We start from the raw sequence: 23,361 nt of genomic DNA on the forward strand, positions 1-23,361 counted from the left end.
AAGCACGCACAACCTCTTAGCTGCTCTGCTAGGAAGCGGCGCAGCTCTACCCTTGGCCCTTGCTCTCTCCATGCATCCCCGGGCCACTTATCTAACAGACTTCCTGAACGCACTAGCAGACCTTCTCCATATAGGTTTCCATCCTCTCGGATGGTCTCGGACTACATGTGTAGCGAGAAAAATCTTCTAGTGCTGAGGTCAACCGCCCTTGCCCTCTGCGTCTGAATCGAACCATACGGTGGACAGATTCTACTCCCTACACATGTCTTGAATGCATTCCCATGGACGCCTTTGCTGCAACAAAGGCCTCTTATATGTGTGTCTTTCGATGCCTCTCATAGCCAGCACTCTTATTATGCTGCATTGGGATGGATTCACTGTTTCTCAGATCCACGTCCTGGCCGAGACCAGTATGCTTTCCCATACTTCTCAATCTATCACACCAGTAACCAATTCGCCTTCTCACAGGTCAGTCTCATATCATGGACTCACTGATGTTCTCCGGTACTGGTAGCGTCACAAAAACCTTCTACACATAAATCTTACCATTCAAAATGGCATGATTTTCCACATGGCGCATACAAAAGGGTATTACACCCCCCCCTTTTTTTTTTTCTACACCACTCTTTTCTCTTACTCCCTCGGATTCTGCTCCCCAGACATCCTCCACATGGGTACACCTCGGTTCCAATTGGCGTACCACTTGGGAGTGGGGATACCCGATTAACGGTTCAACCCCTTCTGAGTCAGCTTACCGTGGGTTATCCACTGATTAAGCCGCCTCTATTTTTACTGGTTACGGAACGGGGCCTATATTTAGTGCTTACAAGACTCATACGTTCCCCGTTCGAGCCTTGCCATTCCTCTCACTTAACAGTCTGGCATGGGAAATTCTTTCCCTCATTGTCATCACTTCTGCCAACAGGGTCAGTGAGTTCCACACCTTGTTACATACTCACCCGATCCTGCGTTCCTCTGTGACCGAGTGGTCTTACGTATTCAACTTCATATCCTTCTTAAGGTAGACGCAGTATCTCACCTTACTCAGAATATACTCTGCCCACTTTTTCCCAACACCTCTCTCTCACCAGGGCGAGAGGGTTTTCCACTCCTTGGACTGTAAAAGTGCACTTGCATTCTATCTAAACCGCACTACACTCCATAGGAATTCCACCTAATTCTTTCCTTCTGTGGCAAAAGCCAAGCTGCGAGTTCCAGTGGGCAAACAGACCTTTTCTTCCTGATTGACTGTCTCTATCTCTTTTTCCTACCAATAAGCAGGCATTTCACTACAACACTGTGTGTAACCACACTCTGTTAGGGCCGTACCAGCCTCAATAGCTCACCTTCGGCCGGTGCCGCTTGTACATATTTGTATGGCTGTGACCTGGAGCTCTCTCCATACCTTCGCAGCCCATTATTGCTTAGATAAGACTGGCCGGCATGCTTTCATGTTTGGCCAGTCCGTCTACTCATCTTCTTTTCGGTTTAACTACCAATATCTTTCCACCAACCTGTTAAGGGTTTCAGGATGCCCTCCTTACCAAATTCCACCCCTGTCGTTGTGCCTTTTGCACATCTTTGGGTGCATTTGGTGCACTCTCGGGCATCCTCAGCTCGGTACTCACCCATATGTGAGGACTACCATCCTGCTTGTCCTGTGAGAAAGCAAATGTTGCTTACCTGTAACAGGTGTTCGCAGGACAGCAGGATGTTAGTCCTCACGAAACCCACCCGCCACCCCGCGGAGTTGGGTCTACATATGTTTTATTATTTTAGTTTTGCTTGCGCTTTTTGCTATAAGAAGAGACTGAGGGGGAGGCACCTGTGGTCACAGGGATTATTGCAGGCTGAGCATGCAATAATCCCTGCAACTGACACTGGCACACTGAGTGCACTGAGCATGCTCAGTGCACTCAGTGTGCCAGTGTCAGTTGAAGCTTTTTAGAAACTTTGACCGAAATGCTTTCCGTAACAGGGCTCCGTCCACTGACGTCACCCATATGTGAGGACTAACATCCTGCTGTCCTGTGAGAACACCTGTTACAGGTAAGCAACATTTGCTAAACCAAAAAGAAAAGAAAATTGTACTCTTTTAAAGCTTGTTTTACCTTTTGCTGCTATTAAACTGATTGACCACCTCCTAAAAGTATCTGTATATGCTCCCTAAAACTAATGAATTTATATCATAAGGTTATTGGTTAAATCTAGTGATCTACTGTAAGGTTTTCCATACCAGATACTTCAGTAGGGATGCATAAACTAAAGTTCTTTATATTATATGGTATTTTTAATATTGTTTTAGCAATGACCTGCAAGGGGGCAATAATTAATCTATTGAAAAGGCAAAGTCACTCCTTTGTAACTTTTTTGTTTTTTTCTTTCTTCATTCTATCATAGTCTTCCTTTTTAAAGCTATATACTTCTGCAGTAGTTTTACTTAGTGTCCTCTTTCCATTGATTGTTAAATTTGATGTCACTTTTTTTACTGTACCTATGCAGTGATGGATTTTGGAGGCGGGGAATGGGGAAATCACCTAAGACCCAAGTATAGAGAAGGTCCCATATTGATTTGGATTAAAGGTAAACAGTATTTACATTGCTGTGAGTTGTGAATGGGACTGGGGAGGCTCTAGCCAGGGTACCACCAAGTAACTCTTAATCATAGAGCTGCATTTTCTTCAGGGGCCCTGACTTCCGCCTGAGGATAAAGGGGAACTGGGAGGCAGACAGCTTGAGTACTTGGATTATCTGCATCTTGGTCCTCTTCTTTCTCCTTACCTAACCACCATGAGATTGTGGGGTAAGATCATGCCATAAAATTATTGAACCCCGCTCTCCCTTGCAAAAGAATCTAGCTCTTTAGGATCTGCCTTGATTTTACAATCGCTGTCTTCTATTTTTATGTGTGTTTATGATGTGATAGCTACCCTCTGCTTCCTTGGAGGTGAGTATAGACTACTTAAATTGTCATGCTTTTTGTTTAAATGATTTTCTTTATTTTAGGTTTTGACAGGCCTTTGGAGTTTGTACAGCAAACAGATTTAGCGCCCACACTGGCAGTAAGTCTTGGGCTGCCAATTTCAAGAAATAGTTTGGGGAATCTCATACTGCCTGTTGTAGAGGGGACAACTATGAGAGAACAGCTAAGGTTTTTGCATATGAATGGATTCCAACTGAGCAGACTGCTACAAGAAAATATGCCTGCCTATGAGAAAGGTGAGTACATAATTGCTGCTGTGGATTATGATACTGTTCCTCAGTTGAGAAGCAATAAGTAGTGGGGTTATGCATCATAAAACTGAAAGTTATATTTCTTAAATGGATTGGTTCAGGTTTGGTTAAATATTGTATGCAATAAAATAACACACGTATGTAGAAATAAAGGTCAAGAGACAAGTTGCAAATAATAACTTGGAGGTGTTGCTAGTTAACATAGTAGTGAAGGCAGAAAAGGACCAACTGGTCCAGCCAGTCTGCACAGCAAGCTTTTTATGGTAGTATCTGCCGTGCCTTTCAGGTTACCCTCATGTTACTCTTAAGGGTAGCAACTGCTACTCCATGCAGTTATCCCCAAGCCTTATGATAACCCATAAAAAATTTACTGCTAGTAACATCTGGGTGATGAGCCTTCTTGAAAATTCAGACAGTGCTGCTTGATGTGTTTTATTTATGGACTTGGCCATAGAAGCAGTCTTATGCTTTTTTCCTTATTATTTTCTTATCAGTAACCCAGACTGTAAAAGTCTGGGTCTGTTGGTTGTTGTCTGACTCCAGTTCCTCTTTCCTCACCCCCCCATCCCCTGCCGTCAAAGCGGAGAGTGATGTTTCAGTTGTGTCAAAAGCATCAGGGCTTATCGGTTCAAGGTAGTAATCCCATGCCTTCTGTTAATGGTAGTAACTGCTGATCCATGCAGGTTACCCACATGCTTATCAGTTCCCTGGACCGTACAAGTTGGGGCCCTCATTGGTTGTTGTCTAAATACTGTTCCCCTTTTTCCCTGCCATTGCATCAGAAGTATCAAGGCTTATTGGTTAAGGATAGTAACTGCCACACCAGCAATTATCCCCATGCACCCTTTTCTTTATTTTCATCCTTTAGCCTTTAGGGATCCTCAGTGTTTATCCCATTCCCCTTTGAATTCTTTGACTATTTTCATCTTCACCACCTCCTCCTGAAGGGCATTCCAGGCATCCACCACCCTGTCCATGAAGAAATATTTCCTGATCTTGGTTCAGAGTTGTCCCCCCTGGAGTTTCATTTTGAGATCCCTAGTTCTGTTTCCTTTCCATCGGAAATGGTTCAAAGTTTGTAAATCATTAAAACTTTTCAGGTATCTGAAGTTCTGTATCATATCTCTCCTGCACCTCCTCTCTTCCAGGGTATACATATTTAGATCCTTTAGCCTCTCCTCAAAAGTCTTACGATACAGATCCCACACCATTTTGGACACCCTTCTCTGGATGGTCTCTGTCCTGTCTCTATCCTATTTGAGATTCGGGCTCCAGAACTGAATGCAGTACTCCAGGTGATGCCTCACCAGAGATCTGTACAAGGGCATTATCACCTCCTTTTTCTTACTGGTTATTCCTCTCTCTATTCAGCCCCGCATTGTTCTGGCTTTGGGTTATCGCCTTATCACATTGCGTTGCCATCTTCAGATTGTCAGACACTATTACACCAAGATCCCTCTTGTGGTCAATGTGCATCAGTCTTTCACCCTCCATCTCATACAGCTCTTTTGGATTCCCCCATCCCAGATGCATGACTCTGCACTTCTTGGCATTGAATCCCAGCTGCCAAATCTTCGACCACTCTTCAAGCTTTCTTAAATCAATTTTCATTCTCTCTACTCCTTCAGGCATGTTCATTATGGTGCAGATCTTAGTATAATCCACACATACATACATTTTACCTTCTATCCCTTCCGTAATTTCACTCACAGATATTGAACAGAACTGGTCCCAGTACTGATCCCTGTGGCATTCCTCATAACACGATTCTCTCTTCAGAGTAGGTTCCGTTTACCATTACAACCAGTTTGTAATCCATATTGTATATGACCTTTTGAAATGACATAGGTCCCTTTTCAGATGCCACATAAGAGACATTATTCACATCTGAAGACATCACCTTTGTGGCCTCCTTAACTTTTGAATATAAGTTAAGAGCCCACAAAGATGTCTTCAGATGTGTACAATATTTTTAGATAATTGTATGCTGATCCAATAAAAACTATCCTGGCCTGCAGAAAATCCAGGATCCATAAAGTTACTAGGTCATTGCATTATATATTATATAGATTAAAGACATGGTTGTTTTGCAAAGCCTTTGCCCAACTCGGATGACCTGTCTGGTTCATGTCAGGCAGCGTTGTTAGTTGAACCACATCGCTAGCAAGCTGCTTCTGAGGACTGACATACCATCAATGTTCTTCAGCTGTAATACTCTAACCCAGTTATCTAATTGTTATCCCCATTTTGTTAGTTCCAAGTCTTGATCTCCCTGTTCAATGTAATGCATCCTTGTGCAAAGGTTTTTGTTAGAATGTAAACAGAGGTGATTTGTAACTTGTTACATGAATATCGGTATATAAAAGTGCCAAATAAATAAATAAATAAATTCTTCTGCAAATGGAAAATAAAATGCTTTTCTTTACCTTTGTTTTTCGGGTGAGGATTTTTATTCTTTCCAACATGCAGGATGTTGTAAAATTATGTAAAAGGGATCATTGTCTTGTCAGTCTGTAGGCACCAAATTTAGGGCTAGATTCATCATCATGGTGGTGGGGTTTTGCCTGCTGCAGTGCGGCTGTGCCGCACTGCAGCAGGCACCAAACCTCAGACTGGAGCCATGCCTTTTAACTTTCAGAAAAGGACTTAAGACCTGGCTCTTTCAACAAGCCTTCCCTGAACCTCCAGACAATCACTAGTTGGCCTTCATTCCTACCCGGTCTGGCACTCCATTTCTCAAAGAAAAAATAAATGGACTCTGAGACATTAAGGTTAAAGCACCGTCCTTAAGTTTTTAACTTGTACACTCTATGGTAAAATTTCTTTTACCGGCCTATCTTCTTTCCAGCTTGTTGCAAGCTTCCAAGTTCTCTCCCCCTGTTGATTGTAACTTTGACTTATTCCTACTTATTGTTATCTTTCGTTTACGTGAATTTGTTACTCTTGTTTTTTCCCTTTGTTAAATTGTAAACCGATCCGATATGGTAATTTACTATGAAGGTCGGTATAAAAAACTGTTAAATAAATAAATAAAATAAATGCTAAAAGGTGGTGCTATTTCCTGTGCTACTGCCGGCGATAATGTCCAAAACATTATCGATGGCAGTGGTGCCCCCACCCCATTTCCCTAAACCCCTCCCAAACCCCTCTCTAACTCCATCCCTTCTCCTAATTTTAATTTTACAGCCGCGATAAGCCCATTATCGCATGCGTTAGGGCTTTATTTCATGCGATAGTGGGCTATTGCACCTTGGAAAATGACTCTATTAGTTTGCTGGAAGAAAATATGAATATTTTGGATGAGTTTGAAAACCATGACGTGGCCCCATGGACTGAGACCCCAAAAAATCCCCACTACTTTCTATGGGAAACTGTTAGAAGCTGTTTAAACTGTTAGAATGCTGACCAGTGCTTCATTCTGAAAGCACATTCCACCCCCTTCTAGCACTTTGCCACAGAGCAACACTGGCAGACGCAGACAGGTTGCCTTCAAAGCCACCTCCCCCATGCTTCCAAAGTACATGCACTCTGTCCACTCACAGCCACAAGCCCCTCCCTCCACCCCCTGACACAACAGAGACATGAAAAATAACTGGCACAGCTTCTCAATTCACACACTCTTCTTATCCTCTCCACCCGCATCACATCTTTGGCTATTAGTCATTCTTCCCCCTTTCAGTACTTCTGGTTTCTCTCTCACCCTCACACCAATCATCACTTCTCAGGCCCATTGCTTGGCTAACCAGCACACAGGCCGATACAGAAAAACGTGTGGGAGAGCTGGTGAGCGCCCTCTTTCCCGACGCGCGCACAGGCCACTCTTCTGGGCACGCGATTCAGAAAGCCCAGGTATGTAAATTAGGGTCTGCGGTAAAAGGAGGCGGCGGCTGTCCGCGGGTTTGACAGCCGACGCTCAATTTTACCGGCATTGGTTCTCGAACCCGCTGACAGCCACGGGTTCGGAAAACGGTTGCCGGCTAAATTGAGCGTCCGTCTTCCAACCCGCGGGCTACGGGCAGACTTTTAATTTTTTTTTTTTTTTAATTTTGGGGCCTCCAGCTTAATATTGCTATGATATTAAGTTAGAGGGTGTACAGAAAAGCAGTTGTACACTTTCCCGGTGCCGGCCGAAATTAACACCAGCCTTTGGCAGGCGTTAATTTCTGAAAGTAAAATGTGCGGCTTGGCTGCACATTTTACTGTCTATATCGTGTGGGAATAACTAATAGGCCCATCAACATGCATTTGCATGTTGCGGGCGCTATTAGTTTCAGGGGGGTTGGCTGCGCGTTTTCAACGTGCTATTTACCCCCCTTACTGTATCGACTTGTGTGTTTGCAATCCAGTAGGGGGAGGGTAAGGACCCCACCTCCTTATTTCTGGTCACTAGTAGGGTTTCCTGGATAGCATTATTTCCGTTGCACATCTAAATTTTGTCTGCTAGAAAGCTTTAAAAATTTGATGGTTTACAAAAGCACTCATTGAGCCATTTGGGGGAAATACAATGGGATAAAAGACAAGTTACTAGCAGTCCCCAAATAACATAATTTATGATTTTTTTTTTTAAATTTAATCATTTTTATTAAAGCAAAAATAGATAACATTCGTACATCAATGTTAATGTAACGTAGTAAACACTTACAATCATCAGAACAAGTAACATGTAATCAAAGAACAAATATTTGCTTCAATTTTTTATATTTATGAAATTCCCAGCCCAACTGACAACAATGAGTAACAGAAAATAATTCAATAATCATGAAAAAAGTAACAAAACTAAAATTAATATGTGATTATTAGAAAATGTGGATGAAATGTAGATTGTATGATGGAGCCGTACCTACAAAGACCAACTATTAGGGCATGGTGTATAGTCAAAAGCGTACTAGAGTTCCCCGGTGTCGCAGGATGATTTGCTTAGTGAATGGAGTGATACTATCACCCTTGATCCGCTAGCCACTGAATATAGGTTCCCCAGTTAAGAAAAGATTGTAATCCATCATGATGTACAGCAGTGAGACGAGCAAGTTGGTAAGAACTGTGTACTCTGTGTTGTACCTTGGCAAGACTGGGCACTGCACATTGTTTCCAGTGCACCGCTAATTCAATTCTTGCAGCAATAAACACTTGCTGTACAAAGCGCTGTGGCTCTTTATTTAATGCTTCAATGGGTAAATTCAATAGAACATGCCAAGGTTTTACTTCTAACGAGGATTGAATGACAGAGGAGATCCAGGTAATAATTATTGGCCAATAGTGTTTTAACTTCTGGCATTGCCACCAGATATGATAGGATGTACCCACACATCCACAACTTCTCCAGCATTTCTCGGACAGGGAAGGTGCAAATCTGTTTAATATAACGGGGGTGTAATGCCACCTATACAACATCTTGTAAAATTTTCCTGCAAGCTTGCCGATATTGAACACTTTTGTGCAGCCATAAATATAAGGTCCCATTCTGCATTCTCAATTTGATATTCAAAATCAGCAGACCAGGTAACTTGCTGGCGGGAGGGCCCCGTGGATTTGCTGTTTAGAAGGGCATATATTTTGGAAATGAGGACCCGCATGTTATGCGCGTTCATACAAAAGTTTTCAAACAGAGAGGCTGATAATCGGATGAGATTGTTTCTGGCCGCCCTTCTAACAAAATGGTAAAGTTTAGCGTAAAGTAGGAAATCTACAACTGGCAAACGGTAACAGGAGCCTATCTTTTCCTGTGACATAAGAGAGCCCTATGATTTGTATGTGTTCAAGACGGGTAATGCCAGCAGCTACCCATGTAGAGGATGTCCCTGTCTGCAGGTCCTCTGGAAAAAGCGCATTCTCAAAAAGGTGGGTTAGGAGTGTGTGTTGTTCTGCCCCTACTAGTGATGATTTCCATTGTGACCACACCCTTAAGGTGGTATCTAGTGTAAAAGGGAGATGAGTATCCCTCTCCATGTGGTAGTGCTGCTAGAGGCATGGCCCCATGTATTTCCTGTTCTAATAATACCCATTGGGGGGGCAGCTACATTTCTATGTATGACTACTAACGCTCGTAATTGGGCTGCACCATAATACCAAGAGAGATTCAGAACACTAAGGCCCCTTCTATTTTTAGGTAAGTATAATATGAACCTAGTCACTCTAGGAGGTCTTTTCCGCCAGATATACCCAAACATTAATTGCTGCCATTTCTTCAATATGGAGGAGGGGATGAAGATTGGAATGGTGGTAAAGAAATACAACATCCTGGGTAAAATATTCATCTTAACTATGGCTATGCGGCTTAACCAGGTGTGTGTATGACCTGATCAGCGCCCCAGATCTCTCTTAATCGACTTCATGAGTGGCGTATAATTTAATGTAAACAGTTGATTAATGTGACTGCCAATACGGACTCCCAAGTATTTTAATGTTGTTGTCGACCATTTAAAAGGGAAGTTTTTCTTGAGGTTGATCACTTCATGTTTAGGTAGGGTAATATTCAGAATTTCTGATTTGTCATAGTTCACTTTGAGGCTGGAAACCGCACTAAAAACAATGAGCTCGTGCATAACTCCCCGTAAAGAGTGAGAGGGATCTGTTAGAGTGAACATGATATCATCGGCAAATAATGATATTTTAAAATGGTGAAGACCTTTCTTAATGCCTGTAATGTTAGTAGCTGCCCATATTCGGGTTGAAAAAGGTTCTAAGAATAAGGCGAACAATAAGGGTGATAGCGGGCAACCTTGTCTTGTGCCAAGTCCTATAGGGAACGAGGCACCATAGCTCCCATTTATCTCAATGGGGCAGATTTTCAAAGCCCTACGCGCGTAGGGCTATTTTCAAAAGGCTCGGCGGCGAGTATGTCCCAGGGCTTTTCTGAATGGGCGGGCAGGGGGCAGGACGGGGGCAGTCCAGGGGCGTGGCGGGACGGCCCATGAGGCGTGGCTGAGGACTCTGGCATAACGGCCCTTTGCCACTGTGCTGGGGATCACGTGCCGGCACTCGGCTGGCACGCGCAACTTACGCTTGCCTCTGGAAGGCGTAACTTCCACAACAAAGGTACGGGATTTTTTTTTTTTCGGGCTGGGCGGGACAGGTAGGGGAAGGTGGGGGAGGGGAGGAACAGGGAAAGCCAGCTGGTCTCCCCGAGGGCTTGGCACGCACAAGGTGCACTAGTGTGCACCCCCTTGCACGCGCCGACCCCTGATTTTATAACATGTGCGCGGCTGAGCATGAGCCCTAGCTCCTAGCCCTTAGGAATTATATCAGCTTAGGTGGAGACAGCATTCCTGCCTAAGCCCTCCCCTAGAGGCTGATTGTTAGTAATGATCTCTTGGTCCATAAAGAGGGGTTAGCCCTAGTTAGAGTGTGGCAGTGTATTTTGATTTCAAGGGAGAAGGAGTGTTTTTAGTGTGCTCTCTAAATTAGGCCCTAGCTTAAAAAGGAAGTGACACTGCCCTGCTGAAGCAGAAGGATTTTTTTCAGTTTTTCTGAAATTTTTTCACAATTTTTGCCCTGAACCTTCTGGCAGGCAGAATCCCCTGCTCAGTGGGTCAGGAAGAAGCTGTGCACCTCTTCATCCAGTCTAAGAGGAGGTTGCAATGACCGTGCAGAAAGAAGTGTTTTGATAAGACTAAGCTTTTGCCACCAAAAGGGAAGGAAGTTGCTTCTGCCACGCTACCTTGCTTTGAGCTAGAAGGTCTTTCCTCCTGGAAGACTACTTTTGTTTTGTGAAGAGTAGTCAAAGGGAAAAAGAGAAGAAGGACAGCAGGAGACCCCAACAGAGTTTCTACCTCTGAGACACAGGATACTGCCAGATTAGAGTTTGGGATTCTTCGTGGACCTCAGATACTGGGGAGGGTATCCATCACGGAGGATAAGCCAGTTTCAAGCCCCTGTCGGGAGGGCCATAGTCACAGAGTTAGAGATCAATTAAATCCTGGCTCATGTAAATCTAAGGACCCTGGATGTAACTGGACATTTAATTTGTTGCACCTCTTGATTATTTTGAACTCGATCAAAGTAAACTTTTATTTTAACACCCATCTTAGAGAGTCCTGCCTGGTTTGTAAGTATTCCTGTCCCCACAGAGCAAGAGTAACACACACCTGTGGAATACTACACAACCCTGCCTGGGCCAAGAAGGTTTTCCTTTACCCCCACAGAAAGGAGCACCCCTTGGGAAAAAATGTGGAGCAAGAGACTGAGGAGCTACTACAGTTAATAAATTATTTTATGGCCTTTTGGAATTGGACACATTTCCCGGGAAAGTGTTACACTAAGAAACCCACAGTATGCTTAGCACAGACACATGCAAATCACATTTAAAAAAGTTATTAGCTATTACAGGGCAATGCAGAGAGCCTCTTTAGCTGGCAGACATTTTAGCACGTGTTTTGTAATGCAGGAAATTTAATGCCAGGTTCAGGGCAGGAGTAAAACTTACCATATTTTTCGCTCCATAAGTCACACTTTTTTTCCCCCCAAAAGTGGGGGAAAATGTTTGTGTCTTATGGAGTGAATATAAACATTTTTTTTTTATTAACTACAATCCCTCACCCTCCTGACCCCCCCCCCAAGACTTGCCAAAAGTCCCTGGTGATCTCACCCTCTTGGGCATTCGGCTGCCAGTAATCAAAATGGCACCGGTGGCCCTTTGCCCTTACCATGTGACAGGGGCTACTGATGCCATTGGTCGACCCCTGTCATATGGAAGGAGCAATGGAAGGCCCACACCATTTTTTTAAGATTACTAGAGACAGATATGGTGTTTATGTACAAACTGACCTCCAGGGCAATTCTTTCTGTCTGTGAAGAAATCAAAGATGATATTGATCCTCTAACCCAGTGGTTCTCAACCTTTTTTCTGTCGGGACACACCTGACAGATGGTTCTCACATGCGTGACACACTGACCCATGATCGTCACGGGGTTTGATGTAAAAGTACAGTTTGCATCCACGGGAACCCCCCTGACCCATAATAATGGATGTAAAGCAGAATTATGACATTCCCCATACAACTCACCCTACAAAAAAGATATTCTGGTTCTGGTGTCATCTCAGTAACAGCAACTCAAACTCCTTCAACTACCAGGCTCAATAGCCCTACTTATGAAAAGACAGCAGTTTACCACCAATGCATGTCCTCTTGAGAAAACACAACAAATAAGACTGATACAAATGCTTACATGCTAGTAAAATATCTCATCTCGGTAACAGACACAGAATCGACCTAACATATTCCCAGGATCTGTAGTAATGCACATAAACTAATCCGCACACAGTTACACCTATATTATGGAATACACTCAAACAGGAGCAACCCTATCTATGAAAAGGCAACACTATAAATATTAAATCAGGCCCTAAAAACCAATACTAGTTCTGTTTTCCTCTTATTAGGAAAACAGAACTAGCAAGCAGCTATAGATCCCCACACAGAAATAATTATATAACTATACTAATAAGCAGAATAAATGTTTCTAGACAGCTATGACCAGAATAACATCCAACAATTAAAAACTCATAAAAACTATTAAACATTCTCCAAACACCAATAAAATATTTCAAAAAAGCAGACATCATACAATTAAAATGGCAGTCAAGAAAAATAAACTTAAAAAGCCACCTTTACTTACCCCCTCCAGCAGCTCTCCTACTCCCCTTCCCTGCAGGCCGTGGCACTCACCAGAAGCAGCAGTAGAAGCTAAGCTCTATACTTATGGTCCTCTTCCTTAGTGCCCATGTCTCTCACACACACCATACCAGTCATGCCCCCATGACCAGTTTCTGTCTCTCACACACCAATCATCTCCCAAACAGTCTTTGGCACACACACACCAGTCACCTTCCTCTCATGCCATACACACACAGGCTTCCCACTCCCGTGTTCTACTTATATATATGGGCTTCTAACTCTCATAATCACTTTCTCTGCCTCACACACACACACACACACACTCACCAGTCTCTCACTCCCATGCTTGTTCTCTCCACATGCACAGGCTTCTCATTCCCATAATCACTTTCTTTCTCTCACACACACACACAAACACACACCAGTCACCTGACCTCTCTCATGCATACACACACAGGCTTCCCACTCCCATGTTCTCTTTCAGATATACAGGCTTTTCACTCCCATGCTGTGTCTCATACACACCCAGGCTTCTCACTCCCATGCTCACTCTTCACATGCACAGGCTTCTCATTCCCATAATCACTTTCTTTCTCTCTCACACACACACAAAAACACACCAGTCACCTGCTCTCTCATGCATACACACACACAGGCTTCCCACTCCCATGTTCTCTTTCAGATATACAGGCTTCTCCCTCTCATGCTGTGTCTCACACACACACCCAGGTTTCTCACTCCCATGCTCACTCTCTTCACATGCACAGACTTCTCATTCCCATAATCACTTTCGCTCTGTTACACACACACCAGTCTCTCTCATTTCCATGCTCACTCTCCATGTGCACAGGCTTCTCATTCCCTGAATCACATTCTTTCTCTCACATTCACACACACTAGTCTCTTTCTCTCACACACCCCGTCACCTTACCAACCCGTCTCTCTCTCTCATGCATGCACACACACACAGGCTTCTCACTCCCATGCTTTCTTACACACACACTCACACACACACCCCCAACACCAGGCTTCTTATGCCCATGCTTTCTCACATACCCAGATTTCTCACTTCCATGCTTTTTCTCTCTCACACATACACATATCAGTCACCTTCCTGACTAATTTTTGCTGTTCCCATGGGAGGTGGTTCTTGAGGTACTGTCCCCTGCTTGTGAGGGATAGTCATTGATGGGCTGGGTGGGATTCAGAGATAGTCATTGGAGATCTAGCATGGCAGCTGACAGCCAATGTTTTGCTGTCCTCCATGGGAAGTGGTTCCTGGGGCACTGTCTCCTGTTGCTGCGGGATGGTCATTTGTAGTCAAGCATGGCTGGGTGGGGTTCAGAGACAGTCATTGGTGATCCGGTATGGCAGTTGAATGCAGGATAGTGGGATAGTTATTTCATTGATATTCCAGTGTGGGCCTAAAAACAAAAGTGGACAATACCAAAGGGTTGGGGGAGGCGGGGTGGACATGCACCCAGGAAACCTGACAGCTGTGTGCCTGCAAATGGCCATGGAAGAGAACCAAGTGAAAGTCTTTGGTGATTCCGTGTAGGGTTGGGACAGGTACCGATGGAGTTATTGGTGGTCCAGTGTAAGGTTCAGAATGGTGGTAACTTTCCTTGTAAATATGACCTCCATTCATGGCTTTCACCTCTTACTCTGCGTGGGGAGTTGCTGTGTTCTCTGTTTTCAGATTTAGCTTGCCTCCTGGAGGAACATGATCCCGAATGCCATGGGTAAGGGTCTTGTTCACGACCTGTATAGTCAAATCAAGTCTTGGTAGGACACACAGTGTCATTAGAAGATACTCTAACTTTATCCGCCAACACATTGACTTCAGGGGTGCTCTCCCTCACAGACAGTCTGGAGACTCTCTGCAGCTGATCCATTTCCTTCTTCACGTGTTCCATCTAAGTGTATATAGCTGTCCATCCCATTGTCACACTACTCTTGACAAGTTCCTGCCTCATAGTCAGTTCCACTGCAAACTGGTCTGCTGTCACATCCCTGCCGGACAGTGGTGTTCCTGTTGATGGGACAGTGCCATGATGTGGAACCCCACCACCGATCACAGTGGCGCCTGAGGAAATGTCACCTGTGCTGGTGCCAGGCATTGGTTGTACATTCTGAATATCTGTCTTGATTGTGTCTGGCCATATGAAGTAGAGCTCAACCTTCTTGTGTATCGGGTGTCAGTGTCTCACCTGCAGCTGCAGACTGTTGCTGGGTTGCTCTGTTGTTCCCATCGAAGGTGGATCCAAAGGTGCTGCCTGGTTCTCTTAATCCTCTCCCCTTGTGCCCATCTGCTGACGATCACCTGGGAACATAACAGATATATCAGAACCATTACATCCTTCTGACCCTATCAGCCAGCCCTCTTCACCTTGGAGATCCATTTCCCACCATACTCGCTTGCTCCTTCTGCAGCATCTGCACCAGTTCCATCAGTATGGACACCAGCAAATTAATCCTGCTGAAGATTCACCCAGATCAGGTCCTCCATTGGAGTCAGCTGCATTTCACATGGCGGGCCTCCTCCTATTCAGCGCTTGGACTTCTCCAGTGCCAGTTTGACCTTGACAGCTGCCCTTGTGTACTGCCAGCGATGCTTCAGCTGATTTACTGTCTTTTTCTTCATTGACAGGTTGCTCACATCCTTGTTGATCCACTCTTGATCTTTGATGATGTCTTCTGACCAAAGAGCACATTATACTTCTTGCAGACCTGCCGCACCAGAAGGTCCTTCTCTTTCTCCGTGAATCACACATCACATTGATACCGCTTCTTCTCCAGCTGCTGATTCCTGCTTCCAGCCTGCTTGTCATTCCCAGATGGCTGGTGTGGGTTTCTACCTCTGTGAGCACTACTGTACCCCCTGTGCTGTCTCCCAACATCCATTTGCAAGAAATCTTTCAACGCTGTTATCCTGTCCGCACTTTGTACGAGATATTGGATATTTACTCTCCTGTATAACATATTAACATTGAAGTCTCAGATTATGTACATAAGTTAGCAACTCAGATTTCATGCCTTTAGCTATCGCTCCCCCATGCATCTAACTCAGCACCTCCCAGTTCCCTGATAACCTGTTTTTTGTAACTGTTCTCTTCCTGCTTTTGTTTTTTACCCCTGTTATATGTAAACCAGCATGATATCTCTGATGATGGTCGATCAAGAAAAAACCCCTCAGATAAATAAATAAATACTCTCACTACCTGCTCCCTTTCTCCCTCCACCTGCTTTCTTTTCTTCCCTCCTTTGACTGCAACCTTTACCGCAAACATGCCAATCTCCTCTCGTCCCATCTGCCCTCTCTGGCTACATTCCTCTGACTCATGCACCACACTCCTCTTATCCTCTGTGTCAGCACTAGCCTGCCTGTCATGCTCATCTGCTCCCCCACTCATACCCCGTTTGTCACACTCCATTCATTCTGCAGCCACGAACACCCACTCGATGCTTTCAGGCACCTAAACACAAAAGTAGACAAGAAGATAGACAACAACAGACCAACAATCAAATGTACTCTAAAGATTCACTAAAGAACACAGACAAAAGACAAAAGGATGGGAAACAGCAAAGGAAAATCAAGGAGCACAAAAGACACCACGCAGCTATTGCAAAGCACCAATCAAGAACCACTACCACACCTGCACCAAGAAAACCTCCAATGCCTAGTTCAGAGCTTGCCTACCACCACCCGGCACTGATGAAATGGCCCTGGAAGAAGCTGTCTTTTGTTTCCATGCAAGAAGGAGTGTCCAAGAAAACAGATGGACATCTGTATACCATCAGTCACAACATAGGTCAGCCTAGGTCATTAACCAATAGGGAATACTGCAGCATTTTTCAAACTAGCACTGGATTTTATTGCGGTTTTCTGTATGTTGGTTTTAATGCCAGTTTTGGCGCACCTTTTGGGCTTACCATGGATTTTTAGTGTTGGGTTGATTTGCGTACCATTAGTTTCCTGCATCAAGTGGGGCCATGTTTTTAATGCGCACAGTATGAAAAATTGGCAGTAAAATTTTCTGCCAGTTTTGGCATGGATTTTATTACATCGGCCTCTGTGTAAACTTTTAACCTTTGAGGGAAAATGGATATAATGCTTATAATTTGGTGTCCTGCAGTGATATTCTTGGAAATTCTGTGTCTGTTAATTGATAACATATGGGTCTTCAACTGTTTGAGTTACCACTTATTTTCAATAGGATAAAGGTGACCATTTTTTTTTACTCCACTCCAGTGGGGGTGATGGGCTTTAGGGGGAAGGTATGATGTGGTAGGTAGATAAGCTGGATAGTGGTTGGGGAATATTTTTTCTATTACCATTTTGCTATCTTTGCTTCTGATAGTATAGGGGTTAAAGTTATACACAGGTGTTTAATTGGGGGCATGCATTTTATCATTGAATGGTTGATATATTTTTTTCATAATCTGATCAATTTTCTGAAACCCACTGAATGGCAAAGTTAGACTGGTTAAAACTTTATTTAGGAAAGGTTTCAGCTGAAAATTTGGCAAAATATAGCTGATCAAAATTTGAAAATCTAGAGGAAGAGCATTACATTAATTCCAGTTTGAGTCACTGTTTAGAGGAGGATAAAGGCTGTAACTAATAAACCCAGTGCAGTTTCACAAATGCTTTGCTGGAGACCTCAGTTATATTTTCTTGGTGCATAAATCCTCTTTGAAAATTAGCAGGACTGCATGAATCTTTGAGCAGGTGTAAATGTTCATGCAAACATTTAAGTGCATTTTTTTTTTTAAATAAATGCTTTCCCTGTCCCCAAAATGCCTCTTTCAAGTACGCATGACATTTCTTCTGTGCTTACTTTTACACATACAGCTGGGGTAATTTAAAAACAACTCATTTACATATGTAAAATCACTTTTTTGTTTTTGGTTTTTTACATGCATAAATACTTTTGAAAATTGTTCCCATAGGGGTAGATTTTAAAAGAAGCGCGATCAGCCTACTTTTGCTTGCGCATCAGACTCAAGCAAAAGTACGCTGGATTTTAGTAGATACGCGCGGAGCCGCGCGTATCCACTAAAATCCTGGATCGGCGCACGCAAGGCTATCGATTTTGTATAGCCTGCGCGCGCCGAGCCGCGCTGCCTCCCCCCGTTCCCTCCAAGGCCGCTCCGAAATCGGAGCGGCCTCGGAGGGAACTTTCCTTTGCCCTCCCCTCACCTTACCCTCCCTTCCCCTACCTAACCCACCCGCCCGGCCCTGTCTAAACCCCCCCCTTACCTTTGTTGGGGGATTTACGCCTCCCGGAGGGAGGCGTAAATCCCCGCGCGCCAGCGGGCCTCCTGCGCGCCGGGCCGCGACCTGGGGGCGGGTACGGAGGGCGCGACCACGCCCCCGGGCCGTAGCCACGCCCCGTACCCGCCCCCAAAACGCTGCCGACACGCCCCCGAAACGCCGCGACGACCGGGCCCGCCCCCCAACACGCCCCCCTCCGAGAACCCCGGGACTTACGCGAGTCCCGGGGCTCTGCGCGCGCCGGGAGGCCTATGTAAAATAGGCTTCCCGGCGCGCAGGGCCCTGCTCGCGTAAATCCGCCCGGTTTTCGGCGGATTTACGCGAGCAGGGCTCTGAAAATCCGCCCCTAAATGTAATCTGAGAGCAGAAAACAACTCCTAGATTGTACGTTTTGCTTTAGGAGTTGCAAGAAAACATCAATTCTCAGATGAATATCCAATAAGGGGCGGATTTTCAGAGCCCTGCTCGCGTAAATCCGCCCAAAACCGGGCGGATTTACGCAAGCAGGGCCCTGCGCGCCGGGAAGCCTATTTTACATAGGCCTACCGGCGCGCGCAGAGCCCCGGGACTCGCGTAAGTCCCGGGGTTTTCGGAGGGGGCGTGTCGGGGGGGCGTGTCGGGGGCGGGCCCGAACCGCGCAGCGTTTTCGGGGCGTGTCGGGAGCGTTCCGGGGGCGTGGCTACAGCCCGTGGCGGCCCGGGGGCGTGGCCGCGCCCTCCGGACCCGCCCCCAGGTCGCGTCCCGGTGCGCGGGGATTTACGCCTCCCTCTGGGAGGCGTAAATCCCCCGACAAAGGTAAGGGGGGGGTTTAGACAGGGCCGGGCGGGTGGGTTAGGTACGGGAAGGGAGGGGAAGGTGAGGGGAGGGCAAAGGAAAGTTCCCTCCGAGGCCGCTCCGAATTGGAGCGGCCTTGGAGGGAACGGGGGTAGGCTGCGCGGCTCGGCGCGCGCCGGCTATACGAAATCGATAGCCTTGCGCGTGCCAATCCAGGATTTTAGCGGATACGCGCGGCTCCGCGCGTATCTACTAAAATCCAGCGTACTTTTGTTTGCGCCTGGAGCGCAAACAAAAGTAGGCTATTCGCGCTCGTTTTAAAATCCGCCCCTAAATGTTCAGGATTTTTGCCCAGTGATATCACCTCATTTTTTATCTGAGTTTAGTTTATGCATACTCTTCCACCTCCAAGAAACAGCAGCTGACAAACATTGATTCTCTGACTTAATGGACTCAGTTTGATCTTTACCAAGGAGACATAACAGTTGGAAATCACAGGTATAAAAATAAAAGCAAAAGCTAGAGTTTCTAATTAAAGAGCCATGAGGATGCAAAAGAATGTTAAATAGATGGTGACAAAACAGTCCCTTGAGGAACTTCACATAGTAACATTTGCGAAGTTGAGGATGTATTATTCCATGCCACTTGAAATTACTTCTCATCCAAATATGACTCAGACCAACAGCTTCAATAAAATAGAATAATTAATTAAACTGAAAGTAGCAGACAGATCTAGGAATATTAAGAAGATTCATTGTCCTCCTCCATACAACAGCGAATATCAGTCAGAGCAACAAGGGCCTTGAAACCCAACTTTTAGGGATGTAGACAATTCTGCTGATCCAACAAAACCTCAAATTAACCTGTATTATTTCTAAAGCACACTTCTACATAACACTTAAGGCATTGTACAGCAATAAATACAAACATAAAACCATCATTAAAAGGAGGGCCAAGTTGTCAGCTTAGATAAGGATGTGCTTGATGGAAGCTTTTAGCTTTCTTTCATTTACTAGGTTTCTTTTCCCATGGTTAAATAGAAGGGACCCCCAGGTAGGTCTGAAATTAAGAGGATGCGGGGCCCAGGACAAATTAATTGCAAAAGGGCCCTGAAATTGTAGCATTTGGGATAGGACTAACATGGCAATATAGGGTCCTCCAAAGTGTAGGACCGAAGGTGTTTGCCCCTATTTTCCACCCTCTCCCCCCCCAAGAATAACTCTGATCCTGGGTCCTACCCTGCAGTTCTGTGGACCCTGCTTTGTCAGAACTTCTACATCTGGCGGAGTCCACTGATGTTAGTGAAACATTCATTGGAGCGCATTTTGCTAAGTCTCAATGCGAGGGAATCTCCTGTGAGCCTAGCAAGAAACAAGGGAGTGGAGGAGTACCCTAATGGTTAGAGCAGTGGGCTGCAAACCAGGGGAGCCAAATCCCACTACTGCTCCTTGCGACTTTGGGATTTGGCTCCCCTCCATTGGCTCAGGTACAAACTTAGGCCTAGATCCATCAAGCCACAATTTTTTTTTTCGCAGGAGGGATCCCACTATCACGGGGGATGTCGCCGCAACAGTGGGACCCCATCCCAAAAAAGGATTGCAGCTAAATGGCAAGTTCTTTTGTCTCGTGGCCAAACAATGGGACAAAAGAACATGGAGAGTGGCCCCTTATATGCGATGGTGGCTCCAAACTCAAGGGACCGGCATCACCTTAAAAGGCTGCAGCCTAAAAAAAAAAAAGTGCTGTGGCTGAAAGAAAAGGTTGAGCGGGATTTAGGGCTGATATCTGGCTCAACCTGGGGCTGCCTCAAGTGATGGCTCCGACTCCTCAAAGTAAAATAAATAAATAAAAAAAGTTGAAAACTCATGCTCAGTGACAGCCTCCCCACCCTCTCCTCCAAAGTTGACCATAAAAGCCATTGATAGTTCAGGCCACGTGGCCTAGGTCCTATCCCCCCAGTCCTTGCCCCAATCACATGACATGGGCAAGTTTAGGTCGGCGCCATTTTGAAAAATGACATCGACTGGGCTGGGTGTTAGGGCTCCAGTTAGGGACCATAAGCTTTTTTTTAAGATTCAGGGTTGCAGGAGAGGGTGTGTATGTGGGGGCATCCTGAACCTCCATTGATGTATTTCACACCTTTTGGGGGGAGGACCGTTAACTACCATTGTCTTTCATGGTCAACTTTGAAGGGGGAGTGGAGAGGCTGTTGCTGTGTGTGAGTTTTAAACTGTTTCTTTACTTTGAGGAGTCAAGGCCTCCTTGCGTGGTGATACTGGCTTGAACCAGACTCAGCCCTGACCCTTGCTCAACCTTTTCTTTCATAATAAATTACTATGCTGGGTCAGACCAAGGGTCCATCAAGCCCAGCATCCTGTTTCCAACAGAGGCGAAACCAGGCCACAAGAACCTGGCAATTACACAAACACTAAGAAGATCCCATGCTATTGATGCAATTAATAGCAGTAGCTATTCCCTAAGTAAACTTGATTAATAGCAGTTAATGGACTTCTCCAAGAACTTATCCAAACCTTTTTTGAACCCAGCTACACTAACTGCACTAACCACATCCTCTGGCAACAAATTCCAGAGCTTAATTGTGCGTTGAATGAAAAAGAATTTTCTCCAGTTGTCTTAAATGTGCTACTTGCTAACTTCATGGAATACCCCCTAGTCCTATTATTTGAAAGTGTAAATAACCGATTCACATCTACTCATTGAAGACCTCTCATGATCTTAAATACCTCTATCATATCCCCCCTCAGCCGTCTCTTCTCCAAGCTGAACAGCCCTAACCTCTTCAGTTTTTCCTCATAGGGGAGCTGTTCCATCCTCTTTATCATTTTGGTTGCCCTTCTCTGTACCTTTTCCATCTACAACTATATATTTTTTGAGATGTGGCGACCAGAATTGTACACAGTATTCCAGGTGTGGTCTCACCATGGAGCGATATAGAGGCATTATGACATTTTCCGTTTTATTAACCATTCCCTTCCTAATAATTCCTAACATTCTGTTTGCTTTTTCGACTGCTGCAGCACACTGAGCCGACAGTTTTAAAGTATTATCCACTCTGATGCCTAGATCTTTTTCCTGGGTGGTAGCTTCTAATATGGAACCTAACATCGTATAACTACAGCAAGGGTTATTTTTCCTTATATGCAACACCTTGCACTTGTCCACATTAAATTTCATCTGCCATTTGGATGCCCAATCTTCCAGTCTTGCAAGGTCCTTCTGTAATGTATCACAATCCGCTTGTGATTTAACTACTCTGAATAATTTTGTATCATCTGCAAATTTGATAACCTCACTCGTCGTATTCCTTTCCAGATCACTTATATATATATTGAAAAGCACCGGTCCAAGTACAGATCCATGAGGCACTCCACTGTTTACCCTTTACCACTGAGAAAATTGACCATTTAATCCTACTCTCTGTTTCCTGTCTTTTAACCAGTTTGTAATCCACGAAAGGACATCGCCTCCTATCCCATGACTTTTTAGTTTTCTAATGAGGGACTTTGTCAAATGCCTTCTGAAAATCCAAATACACTACATCTACCGGTTCACCTTTATCCACATGTTTATTAACCCCTTCAAAAAAAATGAAGCAGATTTGTTAGGCAAGACTTCCCTTGGGTAAATCCATGTTGACTGTGTTCCATTAAACCATGTCTTTCTATATGCTCTACGATTTTCATCTTGAGAATAGTTTCCACTATTTTTCCTGGCACTGAAGTCAGGCTCACTGGTCTATAGTTACCCGGATCGCCCCTGGAGCCCTTTTTTAAATATTGGGGTTATATTGGCCACCATCCAGTCTTCAGATACAAAGGATGATTTTAATGATAGGTTACAAATTTTAACTAATAGATCAGAAATTTCATTTTTGAGTTCCTTCAGTATCCTAGGATGCATACAGTCCGGTCCAGGTGATTTGCTACCCTTTAGTTTGTCAATCTGGCCTACTACATCTTCCAGGTTCACAGTGATTTCATTCAGTTCGTCTGACTCATCACCCCTGAAAACCATCTCTGGAACTGGTATCTCCCCAACATCCTCATTAGTAAACACGGAAGCAAAGAATTCATTTAGACTTTCTGCAATGTCCTTATCTTCCCTAACAGCCCCTTTAACCCCTCGGTCATCTAATGGTCCAACTGACTCCCTCACAGGTTTCTTGCTTCGGATATATTTTAAAAAGGTTTTTTATTATGAGTTTTTGTCTCTGTGGCCAACTTCATTTCAAATTCTCTCTTCGCCTGTCTTATGAATGTTTTATGCTTAACTTGACAATGCTTAAGTTTTTTCTTATTTTCTTCAGATGGATCCTTCTTCCAATTTTTGAAGGATGTTTTTTTTGGCTAAAATAGCCTCTTTCCTAGCATGTAGCAGATGGACTCAGGACCAATGGGTATAGTGTGTTCCTGATAGCAGTTGGAGACGGAGTCAGATTTC

At 44.6% G+C, this 23,361-nt stretch overlaps 1 protein-coding gene across 4 annotated transcripts in view; it reads left to right on the forward strand.

Moving 5' to 3' along the window:
• The window catches only part of PIGG (phosphatidylinositol glycan anchor biosynthesis class G), a 504,708-nt gene that overhangs the window by 118,525 nt on the left and 362,822 nt on the right, over positions 1-23,361 (forward strand). For 3 of the 4 annotated variants that reach the window (XM_029601816.1, XM_029601823.1, XM_029601831.1), the window contains exon 6: positions 3,007-3,219. In XM_029601816.1, coding sequence (XP_029457676.1) covers positions 3,007-3,219 — 213 coding nt within the window. Of the gene's footprint in view, positions 1-3,006; positions 3,220-15,498; positions 17,580-23,361 lie in introns of those variants that run through there. The other variant, XM_029601838.1, reaches the window with a different exon arrangement.

This window comes from Rhinatrema bivittatum, chromosome 1 (assembly GCF_901001135.1).
Source record: "Rhinatrema bivittatum chromosome 1, aRhiBiv1.1, whole genome shotgun sequence".
Lineage (NCBI taxonomy): Eukaryota > Metazoa > Chordata > Amphibia > Gymnophiona > Rhinatrematidae > Rhinatrema > Rhinatrema bivittatum.